At 36.3% G+C, this 27957-nt stretch overlaps 2 protein-coding genes across 2 annotated transcripts; both read right to left on the reverse strand.

Annotated features, from left to right (window-relative positions):
* Window positions 1–11451: 11451 nt before the first annotated feature.
* Window positions 11452–16153, reverse strand: LOC128103868 (prolactin-3D4-like). The gene is made up of 3 exons (XM_052728511.1): window positions 16004–16153; window positions 12745–12930; window positions 11452–11637 (listed from the first exon to the last, which is right to left on the reverse strand). Exons 1-3 carry the CDS (start codon window positions 16151–16153, stop codon window positions 11452–11454), a joined length of 522 nt encoding a protein of 173 aa, XP_052584471.1.
* A 3749-nt stretch (window positions 16154–19902) lies between these two features.
* LOC128102915 (prolactin) lies at window positions 19903–27952 on the reverse strand. Its single transcript, XM_052726830.1, has 5 exons — window positions 27925–27952; window positions 26031–26203; window positions 24345–24452; window positions 21557–21736; window positions 19903–20116 (listed from the first exon to the last, which is right to left on the reverse strand). The coding sequence occupies exons 1-5, from the start codon at window positions 27950–27952 to the stop codon at window positions 19925–19927; spliced, it is 681 nt and encodes a 226-aa protein (XP_052582790.1). The 3' UTR covers window positions 19903–19924.
* Between the last annotated feature and the right edge of the window lie 5 nt (window positions 27953–27957).

Consider the following 27957-nt stretch of genomic DNA (forward strand, 5'->3'; position numbering starts at 1 on the left):
AAAGTTGAGAACCACTGGTGTATGGATTTCTTTGCCCTGGAGGAGATGGGAATGGGGGGGGGGAAGGTGAGGAGGACGGGAGGGGGGAGAACAAGGGAATCCGTGGCTGATATGTAGAACTGAATTGGATTGCAAAATAAAAAAAAAAATTCCACAAAAAAGTCAGCAGAAAAGAGCAGTGTCAGTCTCAGGCCCACAGGTCCTAACCCTCAAGAAAATATAGTTTATCAGAATTAAATTTAGTCTTAGGTATGATCTAAACTATGTCCTACAGAATTTCAGACATTTTATGTTGTTCCCACGCCTGTGTGGAAGGAGAAAATTACACATTTTCTCTTGCTACTTTAGTCAGAAGGTACAGAACAAAATCAAGTATGTCTTCCTTCACCAACTTTCCCGCTGCATCCCAGTTGTATCTGTAGTAATTTTCAGGGAAATCATTTAAGTTTGTCAGATTTCCTTGGTGATATGATAGGAGACTAGAGTTGTAACTGTTGCATCAATGCATATTTAAGGAATAGGTAAAAAAAAATACAAGTATGTCCTCTAATTTTGAGGTAGTCTCAGCTTTTCTGCCTTTATGTATGTGTGCTTGTGGGTATGTGTGCGCAGTTATAGAGACTAGACAACAGCCATGATATCATTCTCAGGAATCCTGTTTACCTCATTTTAAAAAGTCTTTGTTGATCTGCACCTCACTAATTAGGATAAATTGGCTAGCCAGACACACAGGGATCTTCCTGTGTCTCTCTGTTCAATTCTAGTATTCCAGTGCATATCACCATGCTAGGCGTCTTTACATTAGTTCTGGGGATCAAACTCTGGTCCTTAAGTTTAACAGGAAAGTGCTTCACAAACAGAGTCCTTCCCCCAGCCTACTGAAGAAAACTGTGATGGTTGGATTTCAAGAGTTATAGAATAATCTCCTGGTCTTGTCCTTGATAGCCCCTGTCTTCTTTTCACAGTGTATAAAGAGTGAATATTTGATAATTGTTTGAGCCGTTTGCTTAATGGATATTTTTCTTATGTCACTGAAAATTTCAGGGTTTTCTGGCATATGAAAAGAGTTGTGATTCAATTTGGTCTTGTATGATATTTTAGTATTTAGATTTTGTTTAAATTTTGACTTCTCAATTTCTTTGTAAAAAATAAAAAAACATGAAATCTCATCTCAGAAATATATACTGTATGGAGGAGTACTATGAAGTCAAACATCTATTATTAAGCCTTTTCTTTTTTTTTTTTTTTAATTTTCCGGAGCTGATCAAATTCTTCCATCTTGGATGGAAGTATACTAAGATGAATGTCAAAGGAAATGTGAAACAAGATTTACTAATGGGAGGTGAAAAACTCTGTTTTTCTAGAAAGCTCTTTAAGGTCAGATAAGACCCTGAAATTTATCACATTTCAGTAGGACTCTCCATGGCTGAATATATATGCTGCAAAACTACAGGGTGGCATTTTCAGACAAGCTAGCTCCCTAAAACTAAATATGAGACTCAGACCCATCAGAATCACTGGAGAGTAGATCACCCAACCTTTTGAACTACTGACAAATTGTACAGTGTGCTCTAGGTTTCTTGATTCCTGAGTTTCACACATGGTGGGTGAGCTTTGTTTGCCAAAATCTCTTTTGTAATTTCTTCTCTGGTATGTAACCCTTCACCCATACTCCTATATTTAACCTCAGTTCAATCATTGGTTCACCAAAACATAATTTTATCATGTCTTTATTTTGTTCTACTATCATTTGTCTAACTTGTGTGAGTAGATGTGTGTTTATGTCCCCAAAGGATTGGTGCCATAAAATAATATCTCATGATGACATGCATAATAGTGTCATGCTGCATTTGCTATATATGCACCTACAAGACACTGTGGAGTATTCACCTCTAAATAAGGTATCTATATCATAACTTTATCCAACAATTCTCAGTGATAGAAGAGGTATTTGAAAAATTGTCAGAGCAAGAGGTAGTGGACATATGTAGTTAAGATATTTGCCAGACAATTTGCTGGACTATTTGCAGGACATGGCAGTCCCATTATACACATTAACTCACATGATTAATCTTGCAGAAAGAAAGAAAGAAAGAAAGAAAGAAAGAAAGAAAGAAAGAAAGAAAGAAAGAAAGAAAGAAAGAAAGAAAGAAAGAAGGAAGGAAGGAAGGAAGGAAGGAAGGAAGGAAGGAAGGAAGGACAAAGAGAGAGAGAGAGAGAGAGAGAGAGAGAGAGAGAGAGAGAGAGAGAGAGAGAGCCATCATTAATGAAAAAAGAGCTAATGAAGTCTTATAACTTGCTGAGCAGTTAGTGGCAGGATGACTTTTGGAGAAAGGAATCTGAATTTTCTATAAAGATGAAGCTCCTGGGATTCTCCCCATGCTCAGGTGGATTATCCTAACTTCATTGTACAAACCCACTGTACTTAGTGGATTCCATATGATTAAATCAGAAGACGTGAAGTTGGAAGAAAAAAGTTAGGGAGCAAACAAAGGAGGATTTAAATAGAGGAACAAGATGTGGATTTGAAGAAAATAATTTAAACGAGGAAAATTGTATATTTTTCATGGCAATCATTTCATCTTTGCTATGAAATTGTAGTAGCAGTCTCTGTACCTGCATTGGAACAACTATAAAATAAATTGATATTCTTTTATCAAAAAGGGGAGGCCATCTTTATACTTTCTAGGTTTAATTAAAAACTACATTTGTAATTAAATTTAGAAACACTGTTTAAAATAAAAGTTTACTAATTAGGAACAACTCATTCTTTTTTCTAATCTAATATCAACTTCTTAAAATTTAGTTTGATGAAGCGAGGAGAGTGATTTTTGAGTTTTCGATTAAGAAAAACCTTTGTAAAAGAATTTTGTTTTATTTATTTGTTTTGTGGACATGTATGTGATGCTCTTGTGGGGATGTGCATATGGGCATAACCCATAGGGAGGTCAGAAGATATTATTCCACAGTGGATTTTCTCCTACATAATGTGGGTCTCCAAATTGCACTTGATTTGTCAAGCTTAGAGGGAAGAGCCTTTATGTGCTGCGGCATCTCCCAACCACACGGAATTATTGTCAGCTGAGTGAACTGAGTATTCACTGCAATTCCCACACAGATGACACTGAAGAAACCACTCCTGACTGGGCTCATATGCCTTCCGTCACTGCAGTACAGCCTGGAAAATGTGATCCTGATTTTATGTATGTGATTTTTCCACTTTCTTTTTTTTCAAAGATAGAGTTTCTTTTTACACTTATTTTGAATTAATTTTAAACTTACAAAAATATTGGAAGAATAATAGATATAATCCACCTACATCTTTCACCTAAATTCCTCAATTAACAGATTACTATGTTATCACTATTACCACCCTCTCTCTCTCTCTCTCTCTCTCTCTCTCTCTCTCTCTCTATATATATATATATATATATATATATATATATATATATATATATGTGTGTGTGTGTGTGTGTGTGTGTGTGTGTGTGTGTGTGTGTGTATCCATATCATATGTATAATGGTTTTCTTTCTTGAATGGTTAAGTAGTTGCAATGCCCTTTACACTTTTTTTAAAATTAAAGAAAATTTTTCATTCATTTTACACACCAATCAAAGGAGGGAAGAGGGGGATCTTGGATTGGTGTGTAAAATGAATGAAAAAAAATTTCTACTGTTTTATGAATCTATTCTCTAAGCTTCTCGCATTGTTTCATTTTGACTTCATTTCCATCCTTTCCAAATCTGCTGTGTCTGTACAAGGTTTTCAGGAGAAAGGGCATATCTTGTTACCAGTAGCCAGCAAAAAGCTGTTGGAGACATCAGTTCTCTAAGATGTTTCATTTCGAAGAGCTTAGAAAGCTTTCAAGTTTCTGCAGTGACTAAGATGGAGTATTATTTTAGAAGAAGATGTCTAAAATTATTAAATCTTTAAAAGTTTTACATATAATAAACAAACAAACCCAACATAGAAATAAACATAGTTCTATACAAAGAAACCAAAGCATTTTTTTTTTAGCAGAGGTATTTGTTTATTTATTGACCTGGGGAGCTGATGGCATAGGTCTGAGGCTGTAGCTCAGACCTATGTTTATGTGTACCTAGAGTACACAGGCCATGGGCTTGATGCCCAGAGCCTGCTCTTCAAATGATGTGTCAACTTGCTAGGGCAGATATAATAAAGCACCACAAATTCACAAGATTGTTTCATTTGAGGCTGGGTCTCACTGTGTAATCCTAGGTGGCCTGGAGCTAACTGTACAGACCAGGCTAGCCTTGAAATCAGAGAGATCAGTCTGCCTCTGCTTCCCAAGGACTGAGATTAAAAGTGTGTACATTCACCAGGCTGAATTCACAGTTTTCAAGGCTAAGATATCCAAGCTCATGGTATCAGAAGAATGAGTTCCATTTGAAGACCATGTGATGGTTGAGCTAAAGGATGCCCAGACAGCTGGTAAAGCATTAGCTCCTGGTGCATCTGTGAGATATTTCCAGAGGCCATTAACACTTGATCTGACAGAATAAAGGTAGCCCTTAGAGTGAGGGTGGCATGACCATCATTCAGGCTGTTGAGGACCTGATGATGATGGTAATGATGGTGATGATGAAGATGATGAAGAGTGAATTTACTCTTCATATGATCTGAGACATCAGTTTTCTGCTGCTTTTAGATATCAGACATTGGGCCTTTCATAATTTTGTGTGTGTATGAAAGGTTATATATAAAAATGTCAGTTATCTCTATCTGGGACAAATGTAGGGTAATTAAAAATAATTTCTGGGGCTGGAGAGTTGGCTCAGTTGTTAAGAGTCTTTCTTGCTCCTGCAGAGGACCTGAACAAGACAAGGATGCCTAATCTCTCCATGTCTGTTTTATTTAATTCTTGAAATCTTAGCTAGAGTAATAAGACTATGTGAAAGGAGATAAAAGGTATAAAAATAAAAACTCAAGACATTAAGGTGCTCATTTTTCTGTTTTCACTGTATTTTATTCTAAGTGCCTTTATTACATCAAAAGGGGTTATTAAATATCTTAATATTCATAATCATGAGATTAAAAGCTGTTGATAAAAAACTACACAATTCCTAACATATAAGACAAATTAGCAGGAATACTTATGTTTTAATATGAAAATACCCTGAATATCAGGAGGAAACTTATACAGCTGATGCATGCATTCAGCAAAGTAGCAGGATACAAAATTAGCACACAAAAATCTGTAGCTTCCCTATATAGATAGCAAATATACACAGAAAAAGATCAAGGAAATTATATCTTTCATAATAATCACAGAATAAAAGGAAAATATCTCAAAATTAGTCTAAGCAGTGAAACATTTTTTCAATAAAATAGTATAATAAATATAATAATATAATATTTTATACATTACTCATAACTATAATTTTTAGTTTGAAAAATATTTTATATTTATTTTTCAATTTCATATTTTATATTATATATAAAAATTATATGTAATTTTTACTTTTCAATTTTATAAATAATATACAATTTTACAATAAAAATAACATAGAAGAAAGAAGTTGAAGACCTCAAAAAATGAAAAACTTCTTATGCTCATTGTTTTATAGAATTAATATTCTATAAATTAGAAAATACAAAATTAACCTGCATATTACATGCAAATCATGAAAATTCCAACACAGTTCTTCACAGAATTTGGAAAAATATTTGTAAACTTAGTATTGAAGCAACAATAATAGTAACAGACAGGATACCTAAGACTAAAATGAATAATGAAAGGATTTCTGGAGACATCTTCCATCCCCGATTTTATGCTGTTATGTAGAGCTACAGAAATAAAAAATCATAGTATTGGCATAAAAGCACATATTTTGATTGATCAATAGAATGGAAGACCCAAACATAAGTCCACACACCCTGATTTCAATAGAGAAGTATACACTGAAGAAAAGACTGTAATTCAAAAAATTCTTCTTGGTCAAATTGGATAGCTATATGTATAAGAATGAATATAGAACCAAAACTCTCACCCTACACAAACTAAACATGAAATCCATCAAGATCTCAACTTAAATCCTGCTATTCTGAATCACATAAAAGATAAAGTAAGGAATAAGCTTGAATTTACAGGCACAGAACTTTGGGAAACAGGCTCTGATAGAGCAAAACTTTTTGTTTGGTTGATTGGTTTTGGTTTTTGTTTTGAGACAGGATTTCTTTGTGTAGCCCTTGCTGTCCTGGAACTCACTTTGTAGAGAAGGCTGATCAAACTCAGAGATAGACCTGTCTTTGCCTCCTGGGTGCTGGGTAAAGGCATGTGCCACCACTGCCTGGTCATACAGCACATCTTAATACTAAAAACTAATAAATGGCACTTCATGAAACTAAAATCTCTCTACATTGATGGCAGAATCATTTGAATGACATGATAGCATACAGAGTGGGAAAATCATCTTTACCAATTACATATGACTGAGGACAAGTACACAGAATATACAAAGTATTAAAAAACAAGCACACAAACAAAAAAAAACACTGAAAAATGGGACATAGAACTGCATAACAATATCTCAAAAATGAACCACAAATGGTTGAGAAATATTCAACATCTTTACCATCAGTAATATGTGAATTGAAACTATATTATTTCACCATTCTACACTTTAAAAAGGTACAATAAATAAAATAAATTACAGCACATGCTGGTGAAAATGTAGGGAGAGGGATTACCAGAGGGAGTGTAAAGCAGTAAGTCCATTGTGGACATCAGTGTGGAGGATCCCCCAAAGTTTCAAAATAGACCTACTACAAATTCATCTCTACAACTATGGGCATAAGCCCAAAGAATTCTACAACTTGTGATTCATATACATCTTTAGACACATTCACTGCTCCTCTATTTTTAGTAGCCCAAACTGGAAATGCCAAAATATTTATCAGCTGAATAATTGACAACCAAAGTGGTCTATCTTTACACAATGTGGGATTATTCAGATGTTATGAAAAATGTAATTCAAAAATAAATGGATGAAGTCAGAAATTGCCATTGTAAGTGTTAGATTTTATTCTGTAGATACGTAAATGTTTTATTTACAAAAGTGTGTTTTAGTGTTTTATGTCAACATGACATGGTCTAGATGTATAGTGGAAGAGGGAACATCATATGAGAAAAATGTCCCAATCAGATTGCCCTGTGAGCTAGACTGTTGTGTATTTTTCTTAATTAATGATTGACTTGGGTAATGCCCCAGCACTGGGGGCATGGGGTGGGTGGGATGGAGGTGCTATAGGAAAGAAAAATGAATAAGCCCTAAACAAGATTTCTCAGCCAATCATTTCTCTTTAGAGGGAATAGTAGAATGTTTGTTTATTTTAGAGCATGGTGTTATCACACAGTGGATTAGTAGGGAGTGTCTATAACTCCCAGATTATTCTTGGGGTTAAAAGTAGGGAAACATGGTTCAAATTTTTTTTCATGAGTGTCTGCTAAGGAAAGTAAAAAAGTAAATGTCTGATATACTCTAGATGTATAAAAACAGCCAGGAAAGAGAGTTGGTAGGGACTACGGATCCACAGGGATCCAGTGTTGTCACTGTTCCCTTGCTGGAGTCAGCCCTGTGCCTGTGACAATGTGTCAGTTAGTGGAGACAATTCTTTGAGCTACTTCTCCAGCGGTGTGCACTCAGGGTGAGAGGGCCATGCACAGAGGCTACAGGCTGACATGAGTAGCAGAGCTCCCCTGCGGACAACAGGACCTAGCCAGGGGACAACTCTTAACAAAAAACACTATCCTTTGATGCTTCCCCACTGGTGTTCTTGGGACACCACTGTGTGCCCAGAGAAAAGTACCTGATCCGCAGAGGGATTTGACTCGAACCCTAGTCAGTAAGGCTCTTCAGTTAGCAAATTTAACATATCAAAATTTTACATTGGTTCTCCCTTCTGAATTTTGATAAAATCACAGGAATCAATGTGCAGAAGAATGAAAAGGCAGAGATATTGGAAGAACATATACTTTCATATTTCACTGCTGTGCAGCCTTAACAACTGGAGGATCGAGGCAGGATGTTAAATACCATGCATGTAAGATGAAATGTTATCAGAACCACAGTAATCCAGACATGTGTGATCTTCCTAAGATGGCCCTAAGAAGGATCATGGTTGGAAATGGGTGCTGGAGGAAAATAGAGCCATTCCCTGCTTCTTTTCTAATACATCTCGGAACATATAAAATTGGTGGTACTCCTAGAAAATGCAATAGCATACAACTTGTATTGTCTTATTACAATGAAAATTTGCTCACTGAATGGCTTGTCTTTGTAAACTATCCCAGATGTCCATTCAAAGGATCTACTTAATAATAGCAATTCCTTTCTTCAGTTTTAATTAATTTGGTCTTTTTTATTTACTTTGATTATAAAGTAAGTTGTCAGTTGTTTTATTGGCTCTGCAAACAGCATACTTGTAAAATTTTTCCAAGAACATCACAAAACTAAAGATTGATTGTATATTAAATGGGCACAGGAAACTAACCAATTTTCACTTCATATTGAGCATTTCTAAAGAATAACTTTTACTTTATGATGTGGGATGGTCTATATGTCAAATGTGTTGCTGATTGGTCAATGAATAAATCACTGATTGGTCAGTGGCCAGGCAGGAAGTGTAGGCGGGACAAGGAGGAGAATAGAGCGGGGAAGTGGAAGGCTGAGGAGGGGACACTGCCAGCCGCCATCAGGATAAGGAAGATGTAAAGTACCGGTAAGCCACAAGCCACGTGGCAAGGTATAGATTAATAGAAATGGATTAATTTAAGCTGTAAGAACAGTTAGCAAGAAGCCTGCCACGGCCATACAGTTTGTAACCAATATAAGTCTCTGTGTTTACTTGATCGGGTTTGAGCGGCTTGGGACTGGCGGGTGAGAGAGATTTGTCCTGACTGTGGGCCAGGCAGGAAAACTTTAAGCAACAAATGGCGTCCAACGTGGTGGCAAGAGTTTCCACCTAAAAACTGAGAAAAAGGATTCTAAAACGGAGCTAAAAACAGTTCCTAATTGTCTCTCTCAAATGAGCAGCAGCTGCCGGTTTGAGCTACTGGCGGGTTGCTGGCGTGCGCGCTCGACCTGCGGTATGGCGGGAATGAGGCCTCTGCAAGTGGCACATTAAGCTACATTGTGGATTTAGCCTTTGCTAGTACAAAACAAAAGAGGTTTCTGGGCTACATGCTGCTTGGATAAAAGCATAGACCCACGATAGCTCCCAGAGCTGGCGGAAAACTACAGTAGCCGCCATGTTGGGAAGCTGAGGTGGGCGGAGCCAGCAGCCACAGCTCCTGCATCTTAAAGCAATAGATTCACAATAAGACAGATTCAGATGTAATAGTTTAAAATGTGTGTAAAATATACGTAGGCTTGAAAGAGACAAAAAAAGGTGATATATACAGTATAGAAACAAATACATGGTTTTAAAAAATAAAGTCTTTAAAGAGACAGTAAAATTAATATAAAAAATAAGCCACGTAGAGATGACTATTACACAGAGAGTCTGGATTGTGTTGTCTTTGGGATTCTTAACTACAGAGAGATATTTGATTGTAAAGGAAGCTGAGTTAAACCAGTATGTATATTTTAAAGATACTTTGACTTCAAAATTTGGATGTAAGGATATGTTGCTTTGGAAAAGAGTCTCTTTTGTTTCCACAGAAAGCAAGAGGCTATGGATTTGTTCCAGATTAAGACACATCAGGTTTGACCAGCCAAGACCACCTGAAAGGTCTCCGATGACACCATGGCCCAGATGATCCAACATCCAGAACCGTTTCAAGGCAACTGGCCCAGACGATACAGCCTCACGGACTACTCCATGATCCTAAAATTTTCTTTGTTTCCCCAGAAGATACAGCGCCCCCCTCCAGCAGGAAGTAGTAAGAGAAACTACGCCCAAATTCCCAAATATACCAAGCTGACTTTGGAGATGTGTAAAGGTTAAAACCTTCCTTTTTAAGAAAAGAAAAGGGGAAGTGATGTGGGATGGTCTATATGTCAAATGTGTTGCTGATTGGTCAATGAATAAATCACTGATTGGTCAGTGGCCAGGCAGGAAGTGTAGGCGGGACAAGGAGGAGAATAGAGCGGGGAAGTGGAAGGCTGAGGAGGGGACACTGCCAGCCGCCATCAGGATAAGGAAGATGTAAAGTACCGGTAAGCCACAAGCCACGTGGCAAGGTATAGATTAATAGAAATGGATTAATTTAAGCTGTAAGAACAGTTAGCAAGAAGCCTGCCACGGCCATACAGTTTGTAACCAATATAAGTCTCTGTGTTTACTTGATCGGGTTTGAGCGGCTTGGGACTGGCGGGTGAGAGAGATTTGTCCTGACTGTGGGCCAGGCAGGAAAACTTTAAGCAACACTTTATAAGAAATTTATTATTACAATGCATGCATCCAAAAATAAAAATTTTGGAAAGAATTGAAGGTCTGGTTCACCAAGGGCCATTTCAGCAGAATGTCACAGGGATGTGCATTTGAGAGTTACTCTTTTTTTCACACTTTTATCCTATTATTTTTTTGCTTAAAAACAGTTTTTAAATTTAAATATATTCTTCCCCTCCTGAAAGTACTTCTAGATCCTCTCCCACTCCCTACTCAACTTTAATTTATTTCTCGAAAAACAAACAAAAACCTAATACAACAAAGTCCCCTCAAACCAAGAAACAAAAAAAATCAACACCTAAGGAAAAAAAAGCACCAAAATGTAACTAAATAAACCAAAATGTAACTAAATAAAAGCACACATTAAAAAAATCTGTGGAGTCAATTATATGTTAGTCAACTACTCCTGAACAAAGACCTGCTCTGAAATGATTGATATATCCAGTGTCACTCCATTGGAGAAAACTGATTTTCCCTCTTCCAGAAGGTAAGTGACAGTTCAGTTATTAACCTTTATTGTAGTCTCAGGCTTCATTTATTTATTCTTTCAGTTTATTAATATAACAAAATAAAGTATGTTAAGACAAAACCAAAACTATCACATTGAGTGAAGTTGGACAAGAAAGACCAATGAAAGGAAAAGAGACCAAGATAAGGCAAAAGAATCAGAGACCCACTTATTCCCATATCCAGGAATCCCATAAAAAACACTAAACTGGAAGCTGTAATATAAATGCAGAGGATTTGGTAAAGACCTGTGCAGGCCTTGTGCATGATACCTCAGTCTCTGTAAGTTCATATGAGCTTTGCTTACGCTGATAAAGAGAGCCTTGTTTTCTTGGTGTTCTTTATCCCCTCTGTCTCTTAAACTGTTTTTGCTTTCTCTGATGTAGGATTCCCTGAGCTCTAAGGGGAGGGATTTGATGGAAACATCCCATTTAGGGCTGATTGCTCCAAGATATCCCAGTCTGTGCATAATGTCTATCTGTAGAACTCTGTATTTTTTAGTCATCTGCTGCAGGAGGAAGCTTCTCTGATTAATAGTTATCCTTAAAGATGACTCGGTCCTTCACGATCTTGAGGTAACTTTCAACCTTTTGTGTGTCCCTTTTCAGGCAGCGGCAAAGGTTATACATAGCAAAAAGGCGAGTGTCTTCATCTGATGACTGAAATTCTCTCTGTCCTGAACAATGAGGATAGTCAACTATAACTCCAGGCTGGGTCTGTGCATAAAATAGATAGATATCATTGACATTATTAGCATTTGTTTTTCCTTTCATTTAATGTGTATATGTGTGTATGAATGTGAATGTGTGTGAATATATATGTGCATGCATTTTCTGGTCAGAAGTCAGTCTTCAGTAAATATCCTCCTGTGACTCATAACTTGTGTTTTGAGTTTACTTCTTTCTATTCTACCCAGAATCCACCTTAGATTTCCATATGTCTTCCGCTCTAATGATGCCCTTATGTGGAGAGGATACTACACCCCCTCTTGACAAGAATAATGAGATTAAATCAGATCCTAATATATACAAGAATGATATTTACAGAAATGAGACATATCCTCAGGCCAGCGGATATTCCTTGTAAAATTTTGAATTGTTCAGTAGAACATAGAGGAGTGAAAAACTAGTTATAAATCATGGATTTTCGGATACTTGGGCCAATACCATAAAGGAATTAGTCATCAAAACCTAGAAGTCTGATGAATTTATGTATTTTGTGTGTGCCATTGATCCCAGATGAAATATATCAATATACAAGTAGACAGAAGGAGAGCCAAAAAGTTGTACTTGACTGAATACATAGATTTGAACCACAGGAAAATGGAGGGGTTAGTGTAATTTCTTTCAATTCAAGGAATTTTGCACATTCTTAGTACTTGCTGTAATGTGCCTTTCATAACTCATGGTTCTAGTAGAGTGTCCTCATCTTCTAACTTTAAATATTCTTTGTTCTATGCATTTTTCTGAATCCTTAGATATGATGAACATATTTTATTTAGAGTTTTATGATACAGGAGAAATAGGAAATTGCTATCATAAGATCTTCTACATTAAGCAGGGCTGTCCACCTCACCCAAAAAAGCCACTTTCCAAATTATTATGAAGAACAGTGTTTTTTTGTTAAAACCACTTGATTATTCAGTTCTCAGTAAGCACCTCAGGTGTTAGATTTGCAAGTGATCCCTTACTTACTAAATTGCCAACAAATGTGAAACAAAAATTTCACTCTTGCAAATGAATTATTTAAAAATTCTTTTTTCATTGTACAAAACACCACTTTCATGTATGAAACGAACAATGAAATGTGAAGAGGCAGCTTACCCTGCTGAGTATGATCTCAAGTCCCTCCAAAAGTCCTATAATTCCATTCTTCACATCATTGATTCTTTGCAGCATATTATTAGATGCAGACGCTGTTGGGAGAATGGTCGTGGCAAGCACCAGGTGTATAAGAGGATAATCCCAGGCACGCAAAATAATAATGACTGCTTTCAGAACGTCTTCTGTCTAAGGAAGAATGATTGAACATCACATTAAACTAAGTGAGATTCAAGAAGGTAGATATTTGCTGATTTTATAAAAGATGGTAAACTACATATGTTTGTTATTAATACATATGTTCATACTATTTACACATCGAAGAAATGTAAAATTTTAGCCAATGTACTATAGTTTGCTCAATAAAACTAGTCAGATATGAACAATTTTTTTCTGCTGACAGGTCAAAGTAATTTTATTTTGCTTTCACTCTACATTCAACCATCTGTCCTTGTGGTAGCTTGAAAGAAAATAGCCCCCAAAGGGAGTAAGTAGCACTATTAAGAGGTATGCTTTGTTGGAGTAGGTGTGGTGTTGTTAGAGGAAGTGTGTCACTATGAAGGTGGGCTTTGAGGTGTCATTCATGCTCAAGCCACACTTTCTTTAGCCTTAGGATCAATATGCAAGAACTCTCAGCTCCAGTACCATGTCTACCTGCATGTTGCCTTGCTTCCCACCATGACTATAATGGACTAGACCTCTGAACTGTAAGCGAGTTACTATAATTAAATGTTTTCCTTCATAAGAGTTTCCCTGGCCATGGTGTTCCTTCATTAATAGAAACCCTAAGACAAATATTCCTTTTTATTCCTAACCCTCTCTGTAAGAATGCTAGGATTACTGGGACTCAGTAAATGTCTTCAGGACCTGGTTTTACATAACATAGATACCAACACTGTCAGGGACAAGTGGTCCACATAATTTCCATACCAATGAATCCAATTGACCTCTCATGTATTCACTTTGGACTTACATATTATGGTAGAGTGTTAAAACAATGACACATCACTGGAAATACAGCTTTCAAAACCATATTTCTTTACATCTACATGACTCCTCATTATATGCATTCACCTAAATTTTTATGGTAAATCAAATCAAACTCTGCTTGACATAGAGAGTCAGAGGAAAGACACGGAACTATGGTCTTGTACAGACCTCATCAAACAGGGGTCATTCTGAGAAACAAGACAGAGTATGAAGAGGAGCTTCTTACATAGCCGATTTTCACTTATGATATAAGAGAAGGCAGAACAGACGGGGAAGGCAGCCCATAATGTAGAAACTGAAGTGGGACAAAGAAAGTCTTAAAAACAGAAACTAAATGACACAATGGTTAGTTAGGTTGCATGCTACTAGAGGAGGAGCCTTTAGTATAATACTATATAACTGCTGTATATGCATTTCTTGCCCATGTTTGTAAATGTATATTCAAGTATAAGTGTCCAATTCATATCAAAGCAGCTTCCCAGAGAGTAATAAGAAAAATCGCACCATGGTGATGCTAAAAATTGTCCTTAGAACTTCTGAATCTGCTGTAATGTAAGTTGGCACTGGCCTAGTGTGTAAGTTATCTTCTGTGAGATGTGGTTGATGATTTGCTGACTGTTGCTTCTTCCTGCATTCTATAGACCAGAGATCACCCCTGTTTGGCTTCTGTAATCACATACAGAACAACTAGGCTGTGTACAGCTTTACTTGTTTCAGGGAAAAACAAGAAGGAAACCTACTTTTGTTTCATGAAGCTGCTTAATGCTCTCTGGAGTCCAGATGGAAGCAGTGTGGCACATGCTGGGCACCCTGTCCTTTAGCCAACTTGCTTTGGCAAACTTTACATTCTGGAAGAAATGATACCATTCAATATATTGGACTTCAGAATTGAATGAAAACATATATGACCATAGCATCAATGTGCTTGATAAAGCTTATTTAAAAAAAAAACACAAGAGCTTCATAAAAATTAAAACACAGGAATAATGAAAATTCATTTGTTCATTATTTCTTCCCTTTAGATATCCAATCTAGCTTACTGAACTCCCAACCTCTAACCCTTCTTTAATATTCTCTTATTTTTTGTCCTTTAAAATGTTATGGTTTGGAATGCAAGCACTAAAAACCACACAACCTCCAAATCAAAAACTTACCTTTTTAAGTATAGCTTTCCCTAGGATTTGAGTTGAGTGTTATAGAATAATGATTATTTTTACAAATTTATGTCTTGTTTTTCCATTGACCCAAATGAATGTATTTCCTTTAGTTAGTAATTATAAATTTATCTTTTCTCTAAAATTCTGCCATGTTTTTGTTTGTGTAACACCATATTCATGGTGACAGTAGAATGTAGTGTTGATAGAGTCAAAATATAAAAACAATCTGGGCTTGGTTTATGGATATACTTAGCAAGGAGTGAAGGAAAATGTACAAAATATTATTTAAGGTTCATATACTAATCAGTTGTGGATTGTATTTCCTCGGGTACTTTTTTAATACAAGTTATTTAATATTAGTAATGAGAACATTGGTAGAAGGCTAATGGGTTTCTGCGAATGCCATGCAGAAAGATTGTAAGAGAACAAAGGATGAAAGAAATACTAATGAGTGAAAAACACAATGGGAATGTGTACTCTTTACAACTCTAAAGACAAATTCTCCTGATTTCTTATCTTGTATTTTCCTCCTTGAGAGAACCCAGAGATCACGTGTCTCCATTAGGAAGGGAGGACAGATTTCCCTTCTATACAAGCTCTCTTTGGGAATGAGATGTTCCCCACTAGAAATGCCAAACAATATTTCTTGGCATTTGCGAGTTTCTGAGCAGCTGGATATCACCTCCCCCATTTACATGTTTCAGATTGTTTTACTTTTATTCTGTGCATACAATTCACTACAGTGTAGTTCTCCTACAGTAAATAGCTTCAGAGGAGTGAGTGAAGAATTTCCACAGAGGCTGGACCTTTCCACAAAAGAACGAGAAATCACAGTTCCTTCCTATGATTCTTTTGGGATCGAATATCAAAAGTGGAAGTTCAAATTATGCTGTTATTTTTAAAGTCTATTAATTGAAAACATTTCATTCTTATAAACATTTGAAATTTTATAAAAACCTCCCAGGTTCTCTGATTCACATTTTAGCCTCTCCTTCTTTCTATTACCTATAGATTTTTATCATGTCACAGTCAGTTAATGGTGATTTCTGGTTTAACTAGTGGCATTTTCTGAAAGCTTCACTAGAGAAAAAGCAAGAAACAACTGAGGAACTTACAAACTCATGGTATATATCTGCAGACATGCCATAGTTGGTATGAGCCTGTTCAACCACATGATACAGGTCTTCAGTGGACAGAAGGAGATTGCTTTTGGAGGACACATGCTCCCAAAGGAGAAGATTTGTCAACAGCAGCAACAGATGCATCACTGCTTTAGGAGAAATGAAATAAGATAATTTATTCAACTGAGTTTTCAACAGTTAAGTTGTCTGAGAGTGTTGTCTGTTCTTTGGGCCCTCTGCTACATGATTTGATCTGATGTAGCAGAAGAGTCAATATGCTTTTTAAACTGGGCAAATACGGGAAAAATAAATACATTTCTCTGGTACACAGCTTGAACCAGAGAAAATTTTCCACAGTTGGGGCTTGCTAAGGTGAGCTTCCTAACTTTGCAAACACATGGAGCTTTAATTAACCCTAAGCCAGGTTCTTCAAGTCATTGTCTGCACATGTCTGAAAGTCTTAGGATTTTTATGCTCATTTTCATAATAATAATAATAATAATGTAAATAATCTTGACAGCTGTAACTAATCCATTTTTTTATAAATACCCCTTAAGTGTTAAGATTATTTGTTAACTCAAGAATGCTTTTCTTTTTTTTTCACGTCATTTGACGTATTCTAAACTGATAAAGACACAAACCTGCTATCGTCATCTACATTAGGTTTCAGAAACGATGCTTATTCAGGCTGATGTATTAAGTAAGCAAATACATATCCAAGTCCTGGTGACCAAACATAATTAAAACTTACTCTTTCTCTAGCTGAATTAGACAACTGAATCTCGTAAATTCAGTTAGACCACGGAATTTTGTGTTCTTTACAAAGAAAAATTTCTCAGTAATTCAAATTGGTCATTTGAGTTGCATTATTTCTTGTTCTAGAAGGATACTATGCAAAGGAAAATGGTTACTAGAAGGTACCCCTTAAACACCTGTCGCACTGTCCCCTTTTACCTGTCTATCAATAAAATGAAAACCACTGATTTCAAAGTTGATTGAGCGATGGCAATCTAAAACATTCTCTAGTCTCTGTTGCCTTGTCGCCAGATGAGGTTCTAAACTGTCTTATTCATAAAAAACCTGGAGCCAGATATTGGGATGAAAACTGAGATCAGAGGAATAGGACAAGCCACAGCCAACCTCTCCTCACTGACACCTCAGCCTCCAGAGAGAGCCACTTCCTGCATACTCAAGTTTACACCATTCTGGTTCTTAGAATATACAGCACTGATCACACCATAGAAAATATGTTCTCCAAGCAAGTCTTCAAGAAATAACACATGATAAAGTTTAGGGGAGCATGATGGAGGGCTACTTACAGGAGCATGGTTGAGTAGAAGTAAGCTGCATCTCTTAGAACTTACACCACAATGTGGTCCCCAACTCAACTGCTGCTTTCATTCAACTTTCTGCCATATGTATATATATATATACAAACAGATGTACTCAAGGCCAAGCAGAGCTGGGGGACAGATTGGATCAATGTCTATAGATCAGTGACACTCTCCCTTCAGGGAGTATTGACACCTTATTTACCTTTAACACAGTCCTATCTCTATGTGCTGCTTTGCTTTTCCCCCATGTTATCTAGAAGTTTCTGGTCATTTTGCAATCTCCAACACCATCTTGGTTTCATAATTACTCATTTCCAGATTGGCAGGAGAATAGACTTACTCCCTCATACCTTGCCTTAGTTCAAAACCTTATGTCTGTCATATTTTCTCCAACTATTCTTGAGTGATTCAAGTGATGATAAATGCTTTCAATGCTTGTATGAGCATGGACCACCCTATCTCAGTAACAGTCAATGATCCTAGACGTTTTAATCAAACACAAATCTCTTTCTTTAACCATCAACACTGGAAATTGTTTCTCTCAAAGGAGTAGGTAACAGTTCTGGCAACCCACAGATCTGAACAGAAAGGTTTAGCAAGCACATTGACAGGCACATCACATCCACTTAACAAAAATCTGATCATATCCTTATTGATGGAGCCCATGACCTCCTCAAGCACTTTTATTTCTTTCTGTTTGTTTCTCTTGCTATCTACAGATATAACCTTGTGGTGATATTTTATTTGTGCTCTAATAAATAAACCTTACCTGGAGATCCAAGGAAAAAGTCAGCCACTATATTAAACATAGAAGTCAGGCAATGGTAGCACATGCCTTTAATCCTAGCATTTGGGAGGCAGAGATTCACCTGGATCTCTGTGAGTTCAAGGCCACACTGGAAACAGAGCCACACATGGTGGCACATGCCTTTAAATTCCAACACTAGTTGACCATAAAGGTCTGGAGGTCTGTACAGACAGGAAGTGACAGAGCTGGGCAGAAAGAGGAAGTGATGAGGCTGGGCAGAGAGAGCAAGTGAGAGGGCAGGGACAGAAAGGATTTAAACTTGAGAATGCAGGAAGTGGCTCTCTCTGGAGGCTGAGGTGTCAGTGAGGAGAGGTTGGCTGTGGCTTGTCCTATTCCTCTGATCTCAGTTTTCATCCCAATATCTGGCTCCAGGTTTTTTATGAATAAGACAGGTTATCAATTCATCTTACATAACCTCTGGATTTTCTTATGTGAGGTGAGCCTCAAATCAAATCAGCTAAGAGTTGATTGCAGTTTATAACTGTTATGTGTCACTGCTTCATTAACAGATAAACTTTTCCAGGATTGCCTTACCATGTTGTTGAGCATAACAGTTGTTGATAATTAGCCTGAACTATTCTACATAATGACTTTTGGTACTATGGAAGCTGTTCCAAGGTTTGGGAAACTTTACATCATTATGAGCTCAATTTTTTTTCATTTAATTTTGCAGCAAAGTTTTCTTCAGCACCTTCAGTAATATGGTCTATGCATTTAGTTCTGCTGTGAAATCAGCAACAGTTATAGAAGCATATGTAGATTAGGAGCATCACGTGCCTCCTTTTCCAAAATCTCCTGTGTAAGAAACTGAGCCTATGCACTAGCCATTTATTTAATTGATTTATAAATATCAGGCATGTCTTCTCCTATGTCTGGTGTATATGTATGTACAAATTTTTAAAGTGTTAGATTTGTTGTTTTTCCAGATGAATTTCTCCACTAATAAGCAATATAGGAGATAGAAATGTCATAGAAACTTATACATGGTGACCAGTTTCAAGAGAGTGAAAAATTGTCATTTGATTTAGATTCTGTAGGAATAATTAGAAAATTTTAAGAAAGTCTCCTACAGTGTGGTTTGTCCTCAAAGCATGTATCAACTCTTTTCCTCCTGAGAGCAAGCTGATTAGCTCAATATGTACGGAAAACATTTCACTACTTAATTTTCTGTAATCTGCTATCATTCTGTCTGAACCTGCTTCTTCACCTTACCATATTGAGTAAAATGACAGCAGAGAAGAATTGCTAAAGCCAATTTTTAGAGATAGCTAGGGATAATACATGGTTGTATCCAAACACTTTCAGATTGCTTAGCTGATAGTGCACTGTCTAGAAGCAACCAGTTTCATTATGCTTGATTTATCCAATCCTACACTAGAAATTTGTCTCATAGAAATGATCTAGCTTTCAACCTTTTGGGAAGACTAGATGGACTTGTTAATAGTGACTTCCTTCTTCAATTCTAAAAATCTTGGCCCATATTAACTTTCTACACTTTTAAGTTACTTTGCCATTTGTATTATTTATAAGCCTTGAACCTGTTATTTGTGACAAAATTTGAAAGCATGATGATGTCAGTGTAATATTTTCTATTAAATTAACAAATGAAATGTTGACAAATTGCTTTTTCAGACTTTGATGTTTTTAAAAAGTTTTATTCTTTAAAGAGACCCATTGCACTCAAGCATGCACTAAAAGCTATAATACTAACAGAAGTTTTGAAGAAACAGACTTTTAAGGACCATCTCAGAAGTAAATGGAATGAATGTGGGCTTAGCAGTTGTTGTTATGGACAAGTCTGCATCTCAGGAGCTTGAGATAATTGTCAACCTTGTGGGAATCCCTGCGCAGGCAGCGAATCTTGTTATAAAGAGCCAAGTCTCTGGATTCTTCATCAACTCCCTGCAGGGATGGAAGTTGTGACCAAACAGAGTAGATCGCGCTTCCTTTGGCTTCAGGATAGGCCTAATTAGAAAACAGATAATTCCAATTCATATATTAGCATTTTTACATCCTTATTTCTTCTAATTGTTGAGTTCATGTTTTGGGGAAGGAACAATGTAAAATTTTAGCCATAATTAAGCAGGCTACAACAAGTCTGTCAGTCATCTAAAAGTTTGAAACAGAGTATACAGATATGTTTTTATTTGGCAAGTGGTCTGAGCTGAAGTTTGTTTTGTCCATGCGGACAAATGACAACCACCAGGTCCTAGGTTTTTACCAAGGTGTGGTGAAAGAGAGTAGTGTCTGCTTTTATCTAAGGTGCTTGTCTGTTTCAGTGACTTAGTACTTTGCTGCTTCTGATAATGCGTTACTTGCCATCTTACTGTTTTGAACTGAATTGCACATATTTGAAACCTTAATGAGGAAAAATATGCTTAGTACCCCATTATGAAATAATCACGAAGTCAGAATGTAGCCTCACAGAAATGAAGATAATAGCTCGAAATCAGAGTGTTTACTACATATGTTGCTGTTTTAATGGTTTTATTTACATTTGCATTTTTGTGTTTATTGATCAGATGTGCATTCTTTCATGGAAATTGCAAAAATATGTCATGTGTTAACATATACACTGAACAGCTAGGAAGAAATATAAAACAATTAGTATGTTTATACTCCTACTTTCTTTCATTGAATGTATTTTATTTATGTGATTTTCAAAAAGCTGAATAGCTATTAATTTCACCAGCACTAATAATTACCTTAACTGGAGAAATTCAAAATACTAAATCAACTTAAATATGTCAAATGATTTTGGTCTATCAAATGCAATGACTTGAGTTTGATATAGGAAACTCAAGTGAAACAACATATAGGATAAACTGCATTTTGTTCTATACATGATAAAATAAGGAACATTTTAGAGAAAATGTGCCCCTTTTGAGAGTTTCTGGAACAGTATTGATGACCCATTCAGATCTTTCCAGTTTGCTATGGATGAGGGCCAAAGTTGGCAGCAGGGTTTCTAATTTGATTTTTATTTTCTGTTTTCTTCCTTCACACTTTAATTCTCTGGTGTAGTTGTAGAAGGGGAATCTAACCAGAATGTTAATACATATATATGGAATTTCTTCAAGAAAGCTTTATCTTGTCAATTCTACAGTCTGTTTTCCTTTCATTGTTGAATGTTTAACTGTCCATGCCCAAGAAAAGGCAAGCCATCTGTGGATTTGTAAAAAGCATAAGGAAGGCCACACCTAACGAATACCATAGTTGAATTCCAAGATGCAAAGACATTAGAATCTACTCTAGCGAGAATTTGGTTCTTACTTCAATAGAACTCTACAATGTAGAATGCCTAAACTTTGTTCTTGCAAAGAAGAGTTTTTCAAAATTTGTTTCTCGTAGACATCAGATTTTGCATGAATAAGAAAAGCAACCAAGTTTCAGGCAAGTGCTCACCTGGCCAAGTATCTTCTCAATTCCTTCTAGAAGACGTTTGTTTTGTGCCTCAATCTCTTTGGCTCTTGATATGAGAGCATCAGGGGCTTCATGAATACCATCTACTTCAGTTATTAGTTGAAACAGAGGGTCATTCCAGGAGTGCACCAAACTGATTATCAGGTTCAGAAGGACTTCCGGCTAAGCAATCATGTTGAACAACAATTAAAGCAAGTGAAATACAGCAGAGTTAGTGACATATGGCTTTTCTTCATAAAAATACAATTAAAATATTTATTTTAATAACTGTGTGTATTAATATGTTTCTAGACCACAAATGTATAGAGAAGTAAAATTTAAGTATTGGCATATACTTTGAAAATTCAAGCAAAAAATGTCTCATTTAAATGACTGCTTTTCGTTATGCATTTGTATATGTGTATGCGTGTCCATTTGTGTCTGTGTGTGTATATGTATGTAGTGTGTGTGTGTGTGTGTGTGTGTGTGTGTGTGTGTGTGTGTGTGTGTGTGGTATGCATGCACAGGCTTTTGGAGGCTTGGAGACTAGAAAACAAAGTTAGGTGTCATTGCTCAGATGTAGTTCATCTTATTTTATGAAACATGGTATCTCCCTAGCATGCAAATTTCCCAGTAGCCTATGCTGACTGGCTAGACTGTCTTCACTTTTCCAGAGCTGAGATTGCAAGCATGCAACCTCAGGTTCTATTCGCTTGTTTGTTGTTGTTGTTGGCAGTGATAGTGGCTGTTGTGGGCCTTTTGTTTTGTTTTGTTTGTTTCTTGGTTGACCTAGACCATAGGTCCACTTGTTTCTGATTACTGAGTGCTGGAATTAAAAGCACGCACCACCCTGTCCAGCTACATTCATGCTTGGCTTTTTAAAGTAAGGTTTAAGGATCAAATTCAGGTCTTCATACTTACATGGAAAGAACTTAATTTAGTTATATCTCCTTATCATTTAAATTACTAGTTTTTCTACTAAGATACAAATTCTCTGTGCTTGATATCCCTCTGAAATTCTACCATCTGCCCTCATGGTCAGGTTTTTTCTATTTCATTACTGTATATGTCCATAACAAACCAAAGCTTTGGTGGCACTCAGTACATACAAGAAGTCAGCAGGTTCTGGGAAGACCTCAGGCAAGATAGATACTACCCCTATCAATGACCAGTGGCCCAAATAATTTTCACACTAATAAAGAAGACTGATTATTATGTGACTATGTTATTTTTATCTTCTTTAGAATGTTGAAAGAAAGACACAATAAGAAGAGCAAGACTCCCTTTCCATCACTTCGAGAAGAATGGCCCATTGGTTGGTTTGTACATGTGAAGAATGATGACAGAGCACTGTATTTAAATAAAAGTATGAATGGAAACCACAATGGAGTTTTGAACACCCAATGTTAGCTCACTCCACAGATAATACATTAAACTCATCCTTAGTTTGAAATACTTACTGTACAGCTGTCTGTTGTGTACTCAAGTGGTAATGGAAATGATGGGTAGAGCGCAATCCAAGAGATGTTACAATAGAAGAGTATAAAGCATGTTAGGGAAAGGAGTAGGACCAATGGTAGTGACAACATAGGCTCCTGGGAGCATGATAGCATGTGAGTAAGAGTGAGAGCTTGAGTAAGATGAAGCCAGCACTCCTTGTCTACTAGTATGGAAACTGCTACAAATGCAGTGTTACCTCTTGGAGCCCAAGTCCCTCATCTCAACAGTGAAATAATACTACATTGCAACATGAAACTTTTGGTAAGGAAGAATTGAAGCAATGTAAATTGTATGCTTTGTGGAGAGTATAGCAATGGAGCATCTTTCACCAAATATTTCCTTTTTGTCCCTCATCCTGTTATTTCAGTTTCTCCTCAATTATCACTATAATATTAATGAGAATAGCAAGAATATAGAACTCAGATGTGACTAGTAAAGAAGAGAAAATATTGTACTTTGGTACATTTATATATATATATATATATATATATATATCACATAAATTTATATAAATGTACTATATATAGAGAGAGAGAATGGTTGACTGATTGATTGGTTGAGAAAAAATAAGTGCCACTACTGTTAACCAAGTAGTCCAAAACATGTTTGAGACAAGGTATCTCTTTGGCTTCTCTCAGGCATAATCATCTTGTGTATATATTTTGATTTCAGCCATGTAGAGATTGGTTAAGACATGGTTTACAAACTTAATGATTAGACCTGCTATAATGTTAAGATGTTATTAATATAAGAGACCCCAGTCACAACTGTGAGAAGCACAATAAAGTATTTTTCAGATACTGCTTGGTGAGGAGACTTTCAATTAAGTCGTAGAAGAAGGCAAAGGAGTCTGTGAAGATTCCAGATGTTGTTACAGAAGTAGAAGTAGAACTGGGAGAATGAAAAGTTAAGAAGTGAAAGTGCGGCAGTCAGTAATGGACGATACCAATGGAGGAGCTCCTGAAACGTAGAGCAAATACATCTGAGTTTGCGTTTCTTACATATGTATGAATGTTAATTTATCCACGACCATGAAAACATTTCAGTTTTCTACAGAATAACATATGCAATGTCATCTTCATGGACAGCTCATGACTCTGTTACAAAGTTATTAAGTGTGACATTTTACTCTTACCCACTCTACAATGTATATTTGTTTTGGTAAACCATTCTTCCTATTTTTTTTAATACATGATTACTATACCTATCTCAGTGCTCTAATAACCTGGAAAACACCAAAACCTCTGTACTACCTCAATTATGTTGGGAATAAAACAGGGTTAGGACTCACAGGGACCTGCTGGGCTTGTTCCTTGTCTTCAGGGGTAGCCAGGGAGGAAGTGGGGCAGTCATTGATGGCCTTGGCAATAAACTCATGGTCATGAGCATACTGTTTATCCTGGAAATGATACAAAAATCACATTAGCAAAGTTTAAGAATTAAAAGATATATAACCAGAATATTAAAGCACTTGTATATTTAAGTTTAAATTAGCATAACACTTGAAATTAAGGAAGGAAGTAACCCTTTTCCTACTTATCTCCCAATTATATCCAATTTTTTTCTTACATTCAGTGTCTAATCTTCCAACCTATTCTATACTGGCTTGTTTCCTTGTCCCAACTTCTTATGAATTACAATTCAGAAAACAAACATTAAAAATACCTAAAATATAAAAATATCTTTTAAGTGTTATTTCTCATATTTGAAATAAATGACATAGCATGTGTTATCTATATTACTTTATTTATTGTTTCCCATGGCTTCAGAATGATATGATTCTTTTTAAGTAGTTATTATAAAACACAGCTTCATTCAAGTGCTTCTGAATCTATATATTTGTACAGTACAAAGTTCTTCATAAATACTGAACATAATTACGTGTATTGTTAAAAAGTAAACTGCAAAACACTAGACATACATCTTTGAAAAATTTTAAGTGCTGGCCAGTGGTGGTGCATGCCTTTAATCTCACCACTCAGGACACAGAGCCAGGTGGATCTCTGTGAGTTCAAGGCCAGCCTGGTCTATAGAGCAAGATCCAGGACATGCACCAAAACTACACAGAGAAACCCTGTCTCAGAAAAAAGAAAAATGTTAAGCAATGAACAATAAAATATGTTATTTAATATATAAATTGCAATTAATATTTAAACATTTGTATAATTTTATTACTAGTTTATTGTATAAAATATTGTCATAAACTAAAAATTAGTAAAACTGAAAATTTAGAAGAATTTCTAGGAGGATTTCAAAAGTAAACTGTGATCAGTCAATAACTGAATAAAATGCTAGTGAGTACAGAGAACATTATGGATTCATATTTATTGCTAATAATGAACCAATTTCTGGATGTCCACTGATGTGCTAAAACTGTCCCTGGTAACAACCCTGTAGATTAACTCAAAGAAATAATGTAAGTCCTCTAAAAGACCCTCATCATCAAGAGAACCATCTGCTTCTGAACCAGCCTTGCCCCTGTAATTGAAACCATGCTCTGAAAGTTTGAACAAATGACTCTTAGCATTTGGGGCTGTCTGAGCAGTGATTATTTTTATTTTCCCTTCTTCATATGGTTTTAGTTTAGGTTAATTCTAGTCCATCCGCAAAGTTTACTCCTTCCATACTGTTCCCCTTCACTGGGCATCTGCAAAGCACTAAGTGAAAAATGCTGCCCCTGGAGCCTGAACCTACACATGCAAGACTGGGAATTTAGAAGTCTTCCCCAACTACACTGAGGGCTCTACTTTACATCTCTAATTTAAGTTTAGAAACATGATTTAAAAAAACTGAAAAGCATTTCACTCTTGTAAATCTTTAAGATTTCATGAAATTGCTTCATTCTTGTTCCAATTTTTATCAGCTAGCATTTCCTTTTCCTGTGAAGATTCGTGTTTGAAGTTTGGATCATTGTTTAAGTTCAACTGCAGCAAAGAGACCCTTTTGAACAGATGCCAGATTTGAGTGAAGAACTTACAATTTCAATGAACATATCTGTAGACAGCTTATAGACGTAGCGAGAAAGCATGATCACCCGGTCAAACAGTTCCTGGAGGGACATCTGGCAATTCTCGTTGGGACAGATTGGCAGAGGGTGCACGTTTTGGCAGAACAGCAGGTTAGACATCAGGAGCAGCAGGAGTGTCCCTGCTAAGTAAACACAGGAACCAGTGTGAGATGATTTTTTTCAACTGAAATAAAACTTTATCTGTCTGTAGCACTTTACATGTATGGTTGCATCTCTGGGGAAGGAAGACTCATCATCTTCCATGTTTTCACAGACATGTAGCTTGAATAGAATGGCTCTTGTCACTTTGTATTTTGCTCAGAAATATTTGAGCACTTTGCAACTACTTTGAGCATAAATAAGCCTAAACTACTGTATTAAGTCAATCTCCTAAAACAATTTCATGTTTTGGTAGTTTCTTCTGGTCTTGAGTAGTCACATTCCTTACGAAAATTACTATATGATATTGCTAAATAACCTATTTGGTGAAAACTTAAAATGCTATTTGGGTATAGTTCTTATAAAATACTTCTAATTTTCCAAAAACATACTCCAAATATATTTATGTAATGCAGAATACATAAATATATTTATATGTGTGTGAGTGAGTGTATGTGGGGTGTGTGTGTGTGTGTGTGTGTGTGTGTGTGTGTGTGTGTGTGTGTGTAGGAGACTTGATAGTTTATATACATGTGTGAGAGAAATATGCTTTGCAGATAATGGTGCTATAGCAATAACTCTTGTAAATTCAGAACTGCATAGATATTCTCTAACTCTGAATACACTTTTTTGAATATTTATCATGTGAGGGGTTTTCAGCTTAAGAAGAAATAAAGTAGAAATATGGGTTGTTATACATGTTACAAAACAAATTTTATGGTGCTATTAATTTTTTTTCTTTAAATGACACAAAGAAAGTAAAGGTAATTAGTTAGTACTAGAGTCCTAATTCTTTTTTTCTCTTCTATTGAAATGCCGTTCAGCTTCAACCAGATTGTTAGAGCAGTGTAAAACAGATACCTATTATCATTATATGCATTATGCCTACATCACTGAAAGTTTCAATATGTTTATTTAAATTGGCCAACTTATATAGATATTTGGCAACAAGAAAATATTTCTTGCTTCTTTCTAGGGTCTGACAGGTGAACCCAATGTTCTTATGGTTTGTGTCAAGTTCTCAGTCTCAGCAACACCAACTTTGTGAGTTGGACAAGTTCTCAGTCTCAGCAACACCAACTTTATGAGTTGAATTGCTCTGCAGTGAAGGATATTTCAGAGCATCCACTGTTTTTGCCCATGAGCTACCAGTAGCACCCTCCTTTTCCCTTTCTCACTTCAATGATGTTAGCACGAATTATCCCTAGATATCCCAGGAAGAAGCACATCTCTCCCATTAGAAAGCCACTGACATAATAGTCTGTTATACTTAGGTATGAATACTTTCTAAATCAATAAATAGGATTGTCTTCTAAACTCCATTGTTAACGAAAAGACAACTGCATCTCTGAGAAACTGACATCAGAATAGGTGGTGACGCGTAGCTGGAGTACAAGGTGAGTGTCCCATGATGCTCCCAACTCCTTCTGTGGAAAATTAACAACCCACCGCCCTTGCTCTAAACCTAATTACCTCTGTATTTTTGTTATCTGCTGCCATAAATAAGGGATCAAATTATTTTGTACAGCACCACAGTTGTCTTGGGTCCATGTTGATTCTAGTTATGCCATGTCCGGAGAAAAGCAGTTATTCCCCACCCCTCTCTAAAGGTGAAACCTGAATTAGGTAAGTTTTTACATTAGACACCCCCATACTTCCCCAGAATACTGAGAAAGCGAATTATTCACGTAGCTGAAGCACATACCTTTCCGGGCTGGCCCCTGGCTGTTCATGGTGG

Source organism: Peromyscus californicus, unplaced genomic scaffold (genome assembly GCF_007827085.1).
Source record: "Peromyscus californicus insignis strain IS unplaced genomic scaffold, ASM782708v3 Scaffold_8__1_contigs__length_139910024, whole genome shotgun sequence".
NCBI classification, from domain to species: Eukaryota; Metazoa; Chordata; class Mammalia; order Rodentia; family Cricetidae; genus Peromyscus; species Peromyscus californicus.